Source organism: Zeus faber, assembly GCF_960531495.2.
Source record: "Zeus faber genome assembly, chromosome: 1".
Taxonomy (NCBI): domain Eukaryota; kingdom Metazoa; phylum Chordata; class Actinopteri; order Zeiformes; family Zeidae; genus Zeus; species Zeus faber.
This window is the reverse complement of record NC_137193.1, coordinates 5564708-5580696: the sequence shown is the minus strand read 5'-3', so window position 1 is coordinate 5580696 and position 15989 is coordinate 5564708. Positions and strand designations below refer to the sequence as shown.

At 48.4% G+C, this 15989-nt stretch overlaps 1 protein-coding gene across 3 annotated transcripts; it reads right to left on the bottom strand.

The window, feature by feature from the left end:
* Positions 1–1272: 1272 nt before the first annotated feature.
* On the bottom strand, positions 1273–15697 carry brd2a (bromodomain containing 2a). Of its 3 annotated transcripts, none has more exons than XM_080005704.1 (12): positions 15654–15697; positions 10789–11095; positions 9866–10003; positions 9317–9467; positions 8805–9004; positions 6075–6560; positions 5543–5671; positions 5272–5463; positions 4584–4918; positions 3786–4108; positions 3262–3390; positions 1273–2648 (listed from the first exon to the last, which is right to left on the bottom strand). In XM_080005704.1, the coding sequence occupies exons 2-12, from the start codon at positions 11050–11052 to the stop codon at positions 2518–2520; spliced, it is 2478 nt and encodes an 825-aa protein (XP_079861830.1). In that variant the 5' UTR covers positions 11053–11095; positions 15654–15697; the 3' UTR covers positions 1273–2517. The 3 variants fall into 3 exon arrangements, with proteins under 3 accessions (XP_079861830.1, XP_079861829.1, XP_079861831.1); XM_080005703.1 differs by lacking the exon at positions 15654–15697 and adding an exon at positions 13918–15092; XM_080005705.1 differs by lacking the exon at positions 15654–15697 and adding an exon at positions 14977–15031.
* Positions 15698–15989: the final 292 nt, after the last annotated feature.

Below are 15989 nucleotides of genomic sequence, written 5' to 3'. Positions count from 1 at the left end.
TATATATATATATATATATATATATATATATATATATATATATATATATATAATTTTTTTTTTTTTATATTTCCAGAGTCACATTTATAACATTTAAATTAAAACAATAATCTTAATGTTTAATACAAAAATACTAATTGATAGTATGCATATGGACCTAATTTCTTGGAATAATCCGTTTAAATAGGTCTAATGTATCCAGCAGATTAAGAATGTTTTTACCAGATTAAAAAATAATAAAATACATGCAAAAATACATTTTATTGTCTAAGAATTACATCAAGTGTAATGCATGCTTTTTTTTAGCTTCCACCTTGCTCACTCAATCGAAAACAGTCCCCTCCTCCCCAAATTCATTCCCGAGTGACAAACAGAACATAGCTGCTGAAAAGACGACCCCACGTTACCATTTATTTATGTACAGGTGTTCAGATTGGAGGGCGGTCCCACGTGCACAGGCATTTCAACTCCCCACAGACTTTAGAAAAAGATGTAGGACCGACTGCCCTGGATCATCCTCCTTTTAAAGAGAGGAAACAAAGCCAAACACACGCCCACACACGGTGGGGGAGATGATCAAAAACAGAGAAAGGCATTCCCCTCGTTTTGAGAAACTGGAGCAGAAGTCCACGTCCGGCATCGTGTCAGAAAGTGAACGAGGGACAAAAGATGATCCTCCAGAATAAATGACACCGTCGTGGCAAACTGTAAATGACTGAAATCAAAACGCCTTAGAAAAATAACTGACTTTGATGAGTAGCACCAACACAAGACCGTGCACCCACCTGACTGGCCCAGGCCCGCAATGCTCGTCAAAGTATACCCTTATTTTTACACACACACACACACACACACACACACACACACACACACACACACACACACACACACACACACACACACACACACACACACACACACACACACACACACACACACACACACACACACACACACACACCATTTTATTTATTTATTTTTAAGAGATGTGGTCTGCTATTTAAATCCTGGTTGAGTTACACAGAGGGCACAGCGCTTACAACAGGGGTCGACTTTCACAGAAAATCAACCGTCAGCTGCCCCTTCAGTCACCGTGTTGCCGCCTGTTAAATAGGTTTTTAATTGGAGCGTCAATGCGGCGATGGGAGGGGAGACAAACAAACGTGGAGCAAGAGCTCAGCCAGACGAGCGCACGCCGCACAAGTTCCGACGAAGGCTGAACTACAAAAACCATGGACCAAAAATAAAAATAAAAAGCCAACAGAGTTATTTGGGCATGGGTGAGTGGACAAGACATGTCCTCACTGTTTATTAGCAGATTGGTCACAGGAGGAGAAAGAAAAATAATAAAAAGCAACGTGTTTACAGAGAGAAACAGAACAGTACAGTAAATGGACATTAGAACAGGGGTTCCCAAACTGGGGTCCGGGGGCCACCTAGGGGGTCCTCTGAGGACCTGCAGCGGGTCCGTGGAAAATGTTTTATTTTATGTTTGTGACAATTTTTTGTGACAGATGCTTCCATATTTTTGCACAAAATATTGTGTTTTTTCCAGTCGGCTTAATTTAAATGTTAGACCAGGCAGGGCTGCCTAAAATGTTTGGGAACCCCTGCTTTAAAACACAGGTACAACTTCCTCGAAAGAAAGAAAGAGAAACATACAAAGAAATGAGTTTTGTTCCGGCGGCCTCCTCCGACGAAGGAGAACGCAGCACATCAGCCAGCGCCTCTGTACTGCGTGCTGTCCGCGTTTCCATGACAACCAAGGTGCTTCTGGGCAACCTCACAAGGCTCGCAACGAACACACACACACACACACACACACACACACACACACACACACACACACACACACACACACACACACACACACACACACACACACACACACACACACACACACACACACACACACACGTTGGGGTGGAAAAAAATAAAATAAAAGCCACATGAAAAACACAACCACGACTCGTCTCCCGCCGCCCGCCCCACTTTCCCCAGAAATCAGGGAATAAATTATCTCCTTAAAATGCTTCTTTATAAAAGAAAAAAGTAGATATTCATACAACTGTACACCTTTTCTATACAGCAACGGTAGGATGAAGGGAAGCAGTCTCCAGAAAGTAAAGAGTAATTCTGGCCCTAGCACCCTCTTCCCCTCCGCCCTGGCCCTCGACTCCACCCCCCCCTCCCCTCCCCTGGGAGAGACAAGGGCATCCATCCATCCCTCCGCCCTTCAGTTTTCAGTTCATCCCTCCGCCTTGTTTGTGGACGCTCGGGGCTGCAGGCAGGGACGCCGCTCCTTCCTACTGCAGGGCGGGGAACCCGGTTCGGCGTAGCCACGGTAACGGACTGATCCCCTTTCAGTAGTTCTTCAACCGCCCGGGCGGGTTGAGGGGGTGGGGGGAGGGGGTGGGGGTGGGGTCAGACTGCTCCCTTTGGAGCCCGTCTCTCGCTCTCCCTCCCTCCCTCCCTCTCTCTCTCTCTCTCGCCCCCCTACCTGCCTCTTCCGCTCGCTCAGCCCGAGTCTGACTCGCTGGTGTCCGAGGAGGAGGTGGAGGACGAGGAGGTGGAGGAGTCTGAGGACGAGCTGCTGGCGCTGAGGCGGGACGGCTGCGTGCTGGGCTCCGTGGCCGAGGGCTTCTCCGCTGCAGGGAGGACAGAGGGATCAGCGCGTGACGGAGGCAGCGCCGCAGTGACCGCGCTTGCGACGTGGCGCGGGAAACCTTCCCACCGCGCGCCGCGCACTTTTTGTTTCGTTCAATTAGGAAACGGAGTAAGTGAGAGAGCTTGGTTTGGAGGCTCTGCAGCGTCGAGCATCGGGTGGAGCGCCAGGTTTTAAAACACCACAAATGCCGACTCTGCTTTGGAACAACCGGACACATTAGGACAAAGGGAAATTTAATCGAAACAAGTTTTTTGAGTTTAAGCCCCTGCAGACACCGGGGCGCGTCAACCAAAACTCCCAACGAAAATTCATCAACTCTGCAATTAAACTGGTTGGTTTGTTGTTGTGTACTTTGTTGGTTGGTCGACAACCAACAAAGCTTTTGCAGGTGTAGCTTAAAATGTACTTTTAAAGATCGCAATCTGCTAAAATAACCGTGACCCGGTCGTTATGTCACGTCTGCAAGAGCCCTGATCACCTGCAGAGCATTCAGTGGCATTCCCACTCCGCGCAAACCCCTCTCAGGGCTTTACTCTACTTCCAGTGCGTTTCCCGGACGACGGGGGGAGGGCAAAAGGAGGGGGTTTACTCACGCTTGGCTTTGGGAGGCTTCTTGCCCGAGTTGAGCTGCCCGCTGACGTCCAGCAGCCTCCGCTCCAGCTCCAGCTGCTTCTCCAGCACCAGCTCCTCGCGGGACTTCCCTGCTCCACCCTTCTTGCTCGCTGGGCGGGGGGCGCACACACACGCACACGCACACACACACACACACACACACACACACACACACACACACACCATTAACACACAATTCCACTTCTACCTCTAAAAGGTTGTTTTTCAATGCAAGTAAGTTAAGAAAGAAACATATTATTGGCTTGAAGAGCAAAACAATGAGGTCAAAGTTAAACATGGACGATAAACACAAAATCACGGAAATGCTTCTTCAAAAGCTGTCGCCTCCCTGCCAGCCGTGCCACTGCTTGGCCGCCGCTCTATTTCGGAACAGCCGTTCGAGTGTGCCGGCGTGACAAGCGTGCTCCTCGGTTCGCCGTTGGCGCCATTCACAAAAAACAGGGCCACCCTTGCCGGACCCCGCTCGCCCCGGCCCCCCACTCACCGTAGGGCTTGCGGGGCTTCTTCCGCAGACACGTCATGACGTACTGCTCCAGCTCGCGCAGCGTGGAGGGCTTGAGCGTCTCAAAGTCGATCTCGATCTCCTCGGGGTTGGTGTCGCGGAGCGAGGGCTCGCGGGCCTGGATGATGTAGACCACGCGGCCCAGCTTCTCCCCCGGCAGCTTGTTGATGTCCAGGCTGAGCTGCCGCTTCTCGTCGTAGGACATGGGCACCGTCTCCTCCTCCTCGTCAGAGTCGTAGTGCGGCAGCATGGCCGCCGCCGGCTCTGCCGGCGGCACGCTGAAAGTCACGGCCGCTTTCTTGGACCTGGGCCGACGGGGAGGAAAAAGTCATTTTGAGACAATAAAATAAAACACATTTAGGGATAGGTGAAACTGTTGACTTCTTCCTGCTGCTTTTTAGACATTTTTTCGTTCATTGCGCGTGAGGAACTGAACTTTCCATGTTTCTTTTAATGGTCATTTGTGTTCATTACGTCATCATTGATCAGACGTTGTCCAAAGCTACTTACAAGAAGTACATCTGTCACACTAATAAAACAACTGTACGTCAGCGACAGCTTAACCTTCTCTAGAAAACAAGCAGTAAGAGTATAGTACGGTTGTGTTTTTTTATTCAATCTATCTCCATTTTCCAATAACCACCAACTATAAAATCTGATTTGACGTTATCCATTTTAAGACCCTATTTTGGGCTGAATTGCTTAAACACCTCTATCCTCATCTAATTTTAACTGTCCTGTTTGTAATTCCACTCCCGTCCAGCGGGCATCGCCACTCACTTGCTCTTATTGCTCTTCTTGCTCGGCGTCTTCTTGGTCTGTGTTTTGGGCGTTTTGGTGGTTTTGGGAGTCTTGGCCGGCCGAACGGGCGTCATCAGCTCCTCCTCTATCCTCCGCTGCTGCTGCTGCTGCTGCTGCAGCAGCAATAGCTGCTGCTGCTGCTGCTGTTGTTGCTGTTGTTGCTGCTGTTGTAGCAACAGCTGATGCTGCTGCTGCTGCTTTTCCTTCTCGGGGTTCTTCTTCTTCTTCTTCTTCTCCTTCTTGTCTTTCTTCTTTTTGGGTTTGACGATGGGACCCTGCGAGAGGGCCGTGAGCTGCTCGTGCACCGCCTTGAGCTGCAAGGACGGAGAGGAGGGAACGTCAACACCCCAGCTCCGGGGAAAAACTCCTCTTGAAGACTGATTGAAAGCGGTGGCAAACAAGGCACGAGGAGGTGACTTCATTTACAGGGGAATGGACCTGATAAATAGTAGACGAGCAATTTGATAGATCCACTCGCTAATTTAATCGAAATCTTGATTTGGAGGCCACCTTGTTTCCACACCATTTGGGCACGTGTCTGCATATTGTTTGTACTTTTATTTCCTAGTTCAGTCAGTTTTAAGTCAAGATTCTGTATCACCCCCCCGCAAATTTCCACCCAGGGATTAATGGAGCGTTATCTAATATTTCATCGACGGGCACATACCTGCTCCTGCAGCTCCGCCAGCCGGTTAGCCCTCTCCTCCTCGCTGTCCGAGCTCGGGCTGCTCTCGCTCTCCTCGCTCCCGCTGCTCAGCTCGCTCTCCGACGAGGAGGACGAGGATGAGGATGAGGACGAGGAGCTGGGCGGCGCCGGGGGCTCGTCCGGCATCTTGGCGAAGCAGAACTCAAAGACGTCCTGCGGAGAGAGCCCAAAGGTGAGAGGCGGTGGGGGCGGGAGGGAGTTAGGGAGGAGGTCGCCGAGGCGTCATAGTCACCTGGAGTTTCCTCGCCATGGCAACCACGTCGTGGTCGGGCGGGTTGTACTTGTAACAGTTGGAGAACATGAGTCTGACGTCCGCGGAGAACTGCTGCGCATCATGATACTCCCTGCCGTCCATCTTCCTCTGCGGGAAACACGGAAGGACCTCGGTATGTGTGTGTGTGTGTATATATATATATATATATATATATATATATATATATATATATATATATATATATATATATATATATATATATATATATATATATTTTTTTTTTTTTTTTTTTTTAATGGTTTTAGGGGTGAAAAGAAATTCTCCTGATACTCTCAATTTCTGAATTGATTTGGAAATGTTCAGTTACTGAAAGGTTTCTTATCAATGAAATACCGTCATACTCAAATTGACATTTTTAAATCCTGTATTGTCATTCCATAGACTGAACGGTTTTTGTAATGCATGTAATGTAAACGTCAGATTTTCAGAATCAAAGAACATCAGATCAATACTCAAGCACAGACGTGACGCGTGACGAAGCAGCACGTACCTTGACGGTGCTGAGGTCCATGGGCTGCTTGATGATGTCGTGGTAGTCGTGGAGACACAGCGAGGACGCGTCCACGGGCTTGTAGAAGGGCCATGCGTACGCCGCGTGCTTCTTGGACAGCAGGTCCTTCAGGACGCCGTTGCAGTAGCGCAGCTGCGGGTTGAGCTTGCTCCTCCTCGCCGGCTGGGGCAGCATGGAGTCCGGCAGGTCCTTTTTCGGGGGCTTGATGGGCCTGCCGCTCACACCCCGGCGGCCCCCCGCCGCGTTGGTTCCCATCATGCCCGCCCCGTGGCCCAGGCCCAGGCCCAGGCTCTGGTTAAGCCCCAGGCCCGAGGTGTGCTCCACGCCCAGGGAGGTGAGGGTGAGCGGGGAGTTGTTCCCGGGGCCCATGTCCAGGCCGATGCCGCCGATGCCCATGGTGCTCATGATGGGCATGGCCATGGTGGTGGGCGTGGTGGTGTCCGCCTTCCTCTTCACACCTTTTTTCTGCGGGGGAAATAACTTTCAGCCTTGGAGGTATTTCTGACATTACTCCCAACTATGGTCACAGGAAACACGTAACTTTGCGAACATTAGTATACGTTCTCCTACTTGGTCCTGTGTTTGCCAGTCGAATAACACAAGCATCGCATGCCAGAGTATTCGACAATAGTTCATGACATACGCATCCATGAATCTACATTGATGTGTGGTGTCACACGCCAGTTGAACACCCTGCCTGAGATGGCTTCATCCATGTCACATGTTTTATATGCACAAAATGCTTTTATATGCTATAAAGTTACATTTGCAAAAGTCACTTGTCCTGGGTAAAAATATCATTAATTAACCCCCCCCCCATATAGTTTACAAATGCAGACAGTGTCAACATATAAATGTTTTCACCTCAACAAATCACTGTCACTGCATATCACAACTGGCCAATCAACATACAAATCTAAATTGAATATTCCTCCTGAAATTATTATTTTCCTCAAATATCTTTTAAATGTACAATTTTATTTGTTTCTATTTTTAAGCCTTACAATTTGACCCATTTCCGGGCTGTGTTATTGCGCTTGAGGTACGCAAGAGGGCAAACCAACACAAGGAGACAACTATTATAGATACCTGAAGCAAAACCAAGTCATTCCAAGCGGGGACTTTTAAAAGGTCGCCCTGAGGGCTAATCACTGGCTTCCAAACCCCCTGCCATGTTTATGCCTGCGCCCCTTCTCACATGTTGGCAGGGTTTTTGTTTTTACAATTCCTATAGCACTTGAATGTTGAACCATCATTTGATAGCCCTAATAATGGAAATGCAGAGTGAAACCAATGAATGTCCAGATCAGCCCCAGAGGACCTGCCTCTGCTATTTCAGTTTACTCGTAACGTATCTGAAATGCCAACCGCCATTGTAGTTTTTATTTGAGCCATTTTTTTAATTCGTAAGAGCTGCCTTGTCTTTAGAGCCAACTTATTACTTATTACTACTATTACTACTACACATAGGGCGATACAGCAAAAATCATGATCAAGTATTTAATATCATTCAGTAACTATTTATCACAATATATTCAATCATATAAAATAATAAATCAAAAGGATCACAGACTCACAAGTTAAATGGGTTTTTTTTGGAGGGGGTTATAAAGGAGACAGTTGTATGCATTTTAAAAACACTTTCATTGGTGGAAATGAATAAATTGTGTGAAATAAACACTATTCTTAAAATAAAAATCTGCATTGTGGAAAAAGAATGTTCCAACTAAATTTAGCAGCATTCGGCATCCTCTCTTTGAATACATAAAGAGAAATAGGGGTTAAAATCTGAAGGTAAAATGCTAAAGGCAGCTGCTTTATTAACATCACACCCAAGTCAAATTTAGATAAAATATGAAAAAAATATGGCGAGTGGGCCTGAATCCAAATAAATAATCAAGTTTGTTGTATTGTCCATCTCGTCGACATATTTTACACAACGGATATTTCACGTGTGCTTTATAGTCGGCTTAAATACCCCCCCCCCCCCCCCCCCCAAAAAAACACGAAAAAAATCCCGCCCAACTAATAATGTATGTCGAGATTTTTCTGTCATGATCTAAGACAGAGGATCACCGCCTCCTTCCTGCTCCTTCTGGACACGCCCCCTCCGCCGTGTTTACAGCAACCAACCACCCACAAGGGGTTCCTTCTGTATCGACAACCCTTAGAGGTCAGCTTTAGGTCGCCCCAAATTGATTGGCTTTTCTGTCTTCTACAAATGAACACGTTGGCAGAGGACTCCATCTCAATTTTCGAGCCTACGCCCACAATTATCCTCATCGTTTCATGGTGCCCACAGCACGGACACACGCTGATCGCTTATTTTTGTTTACCGCTTTGAACTCCCCCGGTGCAGCAAGGAAACTTATCTTCCACTTGCCCGACACAAAAACAAGCCTTGATGCCGAGCCCTGACGTTGGCGGTGACGTCACTTAGATGCGCTGGTAGCAGTTTTATAACAACGTGTTCTACAAAGTTTAGGTGAACACAACCCCACACACACACACACACAACCCCACACACACACACACACACACACACACACCCGTAGGTGATGGTATGAATTGAACGATGACAAAAGTTTTAATTTACTTTGGGAATCTGTACGAACTGAATTATTACAAAAGAGTTGGTTTTGGGAATCAGAGACGTCACGGTTGTCAACACTTGAGCACAGCTGGGGGTGGGGGTGGGTCTCTCCTTACCTTTGCGGTGGGCTGTGTGGGCGGCAGCGCCATGACCGCCAGGCTGCTCTGCGCCGTGGGCAGGATGGGAGGCAGGCTCTTGGTGAGGAGTGTCTGCGGTGGGGTGGAGAGGAGCGAGTCGGGGGTTTCTGGCGTTGGGGGGGAGTAGGCCGACTGGGACACGGCCGGGACCTGGTGGGCCGTCGTTATGCCTCCGGACGCTGGGGAAGATCAAAATCAAACGGGTATTTTTTTTTTTTTTTTGTAGAACGGTTCCACCCACATCGATATCGTCGCGTCTTTGCCGAGCCAGGAAAGCTGCAGCGGGTCTGGTCAAGTTCAACCTGACCAATCCAATCAACCAAATCCAAAAGACGGTTCCCAGAGAAGCAGCTTTACATTTTACAAATATATATATGGTATTACATAAATATTAATTCTTAAACAGTTTCCCCCCAGGACAACTCTTGTTTTACAGCACACACACACACGACGAAATCATATCTGTTGTTTGGGCCGCTTTCTGTGCTCACCTGCTCCGCCTCGGCCTTTCCTGCCCAGCTTGCCCGGTTTGCCCCGCGGCGGAGGGGGCGGCAGCTCCAGCTCCTCCTCGGGCATTTGAGCCACTTTCTGCAGGAAGGCCTTCTCCAGAGACTGGGCCATCAGCACGATGTCGTCCGTGGGCTGCGAATAGAGCCCAACAAGTAGAGGTCAAGGACGGTTCTGCCGAGGTCAAAACATGTAGCGCTCTGCGTTCATGACCACGAGGAGACACGACTTAAACAGCTGGCTTATTTCACTCTGACATTCAACTTGAGGCGCATGTACTCGGGCAGGCACCACCACAAACTTTTTCATTGGGCGACCGTCACAAACCATTGGGACCGGGAGATGATGCAATAATTGTGCGGACTCTCGCGTCAATGTGATAAAAATCAGTTGGTGTGGGATTTTCTGCATAGAAGCAGGTATCGAGATTAATAATTGAGAGTGTGTAAAGTTCTCCAGAAACAATGGAGGCAAAATCTTATTCCACATTGCAGCAGACATGGCGGCACCGTCCCCCTCGCCCACGTACACACCTTGTTGTAGATGTAGCAATTGGTGAACATGGTGTTGAAGTCCTGCATGCACTCGCTGGCACTCCTGTAATAGTTGTTCTCGAGTCTTTTCTTGATGGCGCCCATGTCCATTGGGTTCTTGATGATCTTGTGATAGTCCTGGGAAAAGGGAAAGCAGACAAGAGATTTCATGAACTGTTCCCCCTGCCACTGCCAGATCCCAGAATTTATTTCCACCCTTTATTTTTCTAAACACACGTCCAAGTAGGTTTTTGTTGAGTACTAAAACACATAAAAAGTAACAATAATTAATAAATAAGTTATAATAAGTTGTGCAAACAAACAAAAAATCTAGGAAAATACAAAGTACTAATTTTCGGGACTTCAGGAGCAGCGTAGATTTCAAAGACGACGCTGCCGCCCTCCTTTAGGGTTTAGCTACAAGCCATTCATACTGGTCATAACAGAGGGCTCGGGGAGTGGCTAATACATGGCCAGCACAGTTGGCCAGCTGGGTATATCTTTATATTTTTAACCATTAGAGACGTTTCATAACCGCAACTTGTCAAGCACGGCACTGGAGGGAATGTTTAACAATTACGCAACCCAGCGTGGTGCTCCCAAACCCCGGTGGCAAGAATGAATGACAAACCGAGTTTCAATGATTCTACAGTTTTAAGGTTACAAGGGACCTTGACATGTCAAATGAGTCCTGGGCATTGAAATAAAGGGCCATGGAGTGTTTATCAACCAATACCGGGCGCTTTTGGCAATATTCAAAAAGTCCCCTGTAGTAGTAGCAGCCTTTGCTGGGCTGCATATTTCCTTCTGCAGTATATAAATATTGAGCAACAGCACAGTGCCCGTTTTTCTTAAAGTGTAACTGTCTTCTTTTTTTGTGCCCCTCAAAGTGTGCTTTTGCTCGCCTGAGAAACAACACTCACTGGCAGGTTTAGTTTGACAGCATCCACAGGTTCATGGAAGGGCCAGGCGAAGTGATGCCTCCACAGGGACTTCAGCAGGGCTTTCTGTAGGAACTGAAGCTGGTTGGTCATCCTCCCCTGTCGGCTTGGGTCCTTCACGGGGGGCTGCGGGGGTCCCAGAGGAGCAGTCTGGCCCAGCGGAGGCAGAGCCGGACTCTCAAAGCCCTCGTAGAGTAGCGAGGGCTTGCGAATCCGTTTCCCGGCTGCACCGGATCCCTGGTCCATCGTGGTGACCCCAGTCACAGCAACCTCCACCCCGACCAGGGAGCTGCAGCGAGCAAGGACGGCGATTATCGGTGATTAAATAGTCATTTGTGCTTTTCAACAAAAACAAATGACCTATGTACAAGGAGAAAATTATGCAGATATCTATTCTGATGCTCTTCAGCGCATCTTGAGGGTTTGCTCGTCACATAAACGTCGACGGGTGTCCAGGGAGACCTCTGAACCAAGGCTGCGGGACTTCAATCAGTGTACCACCCATCCTGGCACTTCAAACAAATGCATTAAAGGTCTAGGTTAACCTGCTGCCCGAGAGCCCTGCTTCAGCAGTTTCCACTTTGCCTTTCCACTTAGTAATGAACCACTTTTAAAGGACATATTGTGACTAGAAATCGTGCCGATTTCTCTGAATCGAACAAATGAATTTAACCATTCATGTGTAGTCAAGACATTTTTATATATGTGTAAATCAGTCATACAATAAACAGACCTTTTACACAGACGCGGCAGAGCATGTATACACTAACTATTAGTTAAAATGTACTTCTGCCAAATCGGCACTCGCAAAAACCGTCAAGAATGTGCACCGTTTCTCGACAACACAGAAAGGCACCAGAAATACCTCAATCTCAAAGTAAAGTCAATGGGGGTTCTCGTTGACGTGAAATGCATTTCCAAGGGAATGTCTATGATGGTCAAATACCATTTATACCATCCCCATTCGTCTTTCTTTTGCTATGTTTCAACGGATCAACTCCCTGCGGTTCCGCTTTGAGAATGTGCTGTGGTTGGTGTTTTGCCGCACCAGCCACTCCGTCAGTAATATTACCAAAAGAAGCCGACTATCACAGGAATGCGTGAGTCAGAAGTTCCCCGTAGAAGCGTCTTTGAAACATCCTGCACAGCGCCATAACGTGGAACCTCGGCACTCAAGAGCACCGGCAGTTTGCGTTGTCACAGCACAACCCAATAATCGTAAACTGGAGACAATGGCGAGACTCTGTGCCTGGGCCTTCACATTTTTTGAATAGGGTGGCAAAAACAAATAACGGTTCATTTTATGTAACATTTATCAAACAATATTTTTTGGAATTCTTGCAGAGACCAAGTCTCAAAGAATCCTTTACAGTCGGTTGCTATTCCTGTAATTGCTGTTGAAGACCCACGATGGTCGATATTAAAACTCATCCCTAACCCGCCCACAAAAGTGCAAGGTCATATGGGTAATGCAGCTTCACAAGGGGTTAATGACCATGAATTTAACTAGCCATTTCAGCAAGGTTGCTGTGGTAACTGGGTTAATGGTGCTGCAGTAGAATGGCATTACTATGGTAACGGATCCTGTATTCAGTAGAGTGAAACGAGTCTCAGGCAGTTGGTAGGCAAATTATAGAAACCGACAATGTACATTTACACTAACACAACCTTGTACTGAAGGGGACCCTTAGTCGTGCATTCTGCAATACAATTATGTCGCCCGCTACTGTCGTCGCTAAATGCGAAAACCACTACCTTGGACAGCGACACTGGCTGCAGGGGAGCAGCAGTGAGGTTGCTTACTTATGCAGCTCACAAAATGCAGTAATCCTCGCCCCAAGCACCAGGAACATGGTTTGAAATACATTACCGGGCCGACCCGCTTGACTGGAGGACTCGGCGCACTACTGTAGAAATGTTGGGACGGCAAGATCAGTTCCCAATCGGGCACCAACTGCCTGATCGATATAATACTTGAAATGGCAACATGACAGTAGACTTCGAATTGCTCTGCGGCAGCTGGACAAAGTGGCAGCTTGGTCTTACTGTAACCGCATCTTCTGTGAAGGAAGCCCCCATGGGTCTGACAGGAGCTTCAGCTGGAGTTTCCATAAAGCTTTGTTTACATGGGTCTGAACCCGGATGCATGATACACGAATGGGTATTATGTCAGGCTTGGATGGAGACATGAACGTTCTTCAATCTGGCAGATTTTCTACAATAACCTTTTAATGATACACCTTTTGGAAACGAAAGTGGACAATTATGGTACTTTATTATAATAAATGAAAAATTATTCATGTACAATACAAATCGTATGTTGGGTTTACAACAGGTATGCAGATAATTAAAAATAAATATGAGGGAAAATAATATACATAACTAATATGGAATACATTATATAATAAAGTATCCGAAGTCGTTGCGAGCACTAAACTGCAGTCACCACCACGACGACCACCCAGTCTGGAGCTGGAATAAAGGTCCTGCCGCCGAAACCCTATGGAAACTTGCAAGTTGAATGAGAACGGTCACATGGTGACAATAACAAACCGGCTGGACGACGCCGTGCAGACACGCAAACGGTAACCTTCACAATACTTATGCTCACCGGCCAGGCACTTCACCGGACACTGGCCGGTTGGGTTTAACCCCGATACGGACGCACACCGCTGTGCCGGGCGCGCTCAAAACAAGACCGATCACCCCAGTGCGTCTCAGCGCAAAGCGGCCACTGCTACCGCCCTTGCGGCTAGCTAATGCTAAACGCTAGCAGAGTTAGCGTTAGCCCAGCGGGCTGTGAGCACAGTCCGCGGCAGAGGTGCCGCCGAAGATGGCGCCGGTCTGCCGCGAACGGCGTTATTTACAAACAAATACGCAATTCGCGTGACACGGTCCAGCATTCAGTGTTTTTTTTCCCCCCTTATTGTTTTTTTAATAATCCACCATTACATCCGCAACGCTCCGCTCCGACGAGAAGTCCGTCCCTCTATCCCGCTGCGCCGTTAAGCCAGAACCGGGCTCCGCCGCTAACATTGTTTTTAATTGAAGACCGAGCGTAACAATACTGGCTCCGGGGGGGAGCGCAGGGTCAGTGTTACCGGTAGATACCTGTCGAAGGGCGGGTTTAGAGCCATATCCATCAGGATGGATCCGGATTGTTTAGACTAGACTCAAGAGACCGGGGATCCGACTCTGTTGGTCCGCGCTCCGCCGTCCCCTCCGCCAGGCACCGCTCGACGCCGCTTCAGCGAAATGGCGACGCTGCGCCCACACCCGCTTGTTTATAGACCGACGTCTCACCTCATTGGACGGAGCCCCGCGGCCGGCCACGCCCCGCGGACTCCCATTCGTCGCTTCAGACGTCGGTCAGAGTCGCCACGCCCGCTGTGCAACGGCGCGCTCTAGACATGCGCTCGGGAGACCCCATTGGCGCGTCCCCGCTGTCAATCAGGGGGACTCTGTGTTCCTATTGGTTCGCGTGACTGGCGTTGGAAAAACTTTTGGTTTCCGATTGGCTACGTCACACCGCCGCCGACGAGATACACACGACCGGGTTCCGCCCTTCGACTTCTATCCTTTTATATGACGTCAACGTGGGCCAAGCGAGGACGCGGATTGGTCAGTGAGGGGCTAACGCGGGCTCCCGGCGTGAGCTCGACGGCTGCCATTGGTCGTTTCGGAAACCGAAACCAAGCGCCACCTTCCGCCTTCTGCACACGACACAACAGTCCCAGTCTTAGCGTCTCGTGGACGCGGCGCACCGCCGCCATTTTGAAGCGCTGTGTGACTGTTATAAAACGCAAGTTGTTCCACAACGACTGCAAATTCACGAAATTGAATAAAACGTCCCTGTAAAGTGTATATATATGATGTATATATATATATATATATATATATATATATATGCACACACACACACTTAAAAAAAAAACATTCGGAGGGTAAATGGGTAAATCGCTGATAAGGAACTCCACAGAGGACAAAGACAGGGTCTAGTGGAGACAAGGCCTCGGCGGCTCAGGGACCACAAGGCAGCAACAAACACCCCGAACCCAAACCATTCAATGCACGATTATTTAACTCATTTCCAGTTGACTACGGGGAAGAAGACATTATATATATATATATATATATATAAATAAACGCGCGCACACAGTAAAGTTGTACCAACATGGTGTCCTCCCCTGGATGACACAGCACTTTCACCGCCCGTCTCCCTCGGTCTCCGACGTGGACGACAACAGCGCTGCCCACGCAGCAAAACACGACGCCACACGTTACAACGGATCTTGGTACCACGCCCTAAATCCTACACCGTTTTTATGCGCATAAGGCAAAAAAACAAGACCAAAAAAACAGACTAGCTTTTTTTAATCGCGCATACATATATATACATATATATATATATATATATATATATATATATATATATATATATATATATAAATAAAAAGTTGTTTGGGGGGGAAATAAGCAGAGCGGAAACCTCCGCATTCAACCGCCGCACAAAATGGTTACCTAACCCTGGCGCCCATCCCCCAACCCCGCACACACAAGGTTATCGCTTCCTCACAATGTCACCGGAATCGAACGCGGACCGCGCGGGCACCAGGCAGACATCACCGCGCTAGAACACAAGGAAAAAGGAATCACGCTTAAAATAAATAAATAACAGTAATAAAAAACCAAAACGACATGGAAAAAGCGGAAAAACAAAAAACAAAACAAGATCATGTCAAAAGGTTTCCAAACGAGATGTGACACACAGGAAACGTCGATTCAAATAAATAGTAATTCTTCACTTTGTTTAAAAAAAAAAAAACATCCAAAAAAAGATGGGAAACCTTTTCTTCGTATAATCGTCTCGTCCTCCGCCTCCACTTTCCAAGCAGCGCACTCCCCCCCCAACATGTCCGCCGCGTGCGTGAGCGTGCGTGCGTGCGTGCGTGTGTGTGCGGGAGGGGAGGGGGCGGGGCGTCACGTGACCCGGACGCGGCGTCGGTGCGGACCCTGCGGACGTGGCAGCTCCACGAGGAAGAGAGAGAAGCAACAAACAAAGAAGAAGAAACAACACCCCCCCCCCCCCCCCCACGCTGCTCGCGACGTCTTCCCCCGCGGACGCGCGCGCTCGCCAGGAAGTGGAGTCGGAGGAAAGGCCGAGCGGGGGGGGGGGGGCTCGG

What these genes read in the sequence shown, in the direction of transcription:
- brd2a (XM_080005703.1), bottom strand. Translation starts at nt 13,949, where the DNA reads ATGGATATGGCTCTAAACCCGCCCTTCGACAG. An exon ending in CTAAACCCGCCCTTCGACAG is followed by an intron (nt 11,096 to 13,917) that starts GTATCTACCGGT and finishes TGCTCGCTGCAG; the next exon opens with CTCCCTGGTCGGGGTGGAGG. An exon ending in CCATGGCGAGGAAACTCCAG is followed by an intron (nt 5,464 to 5,542) that starts GTGACTATGACG and finishes CTCTCTCCGCAG; the next exon opens with GACGTCTTTGAGTTCTGCTT.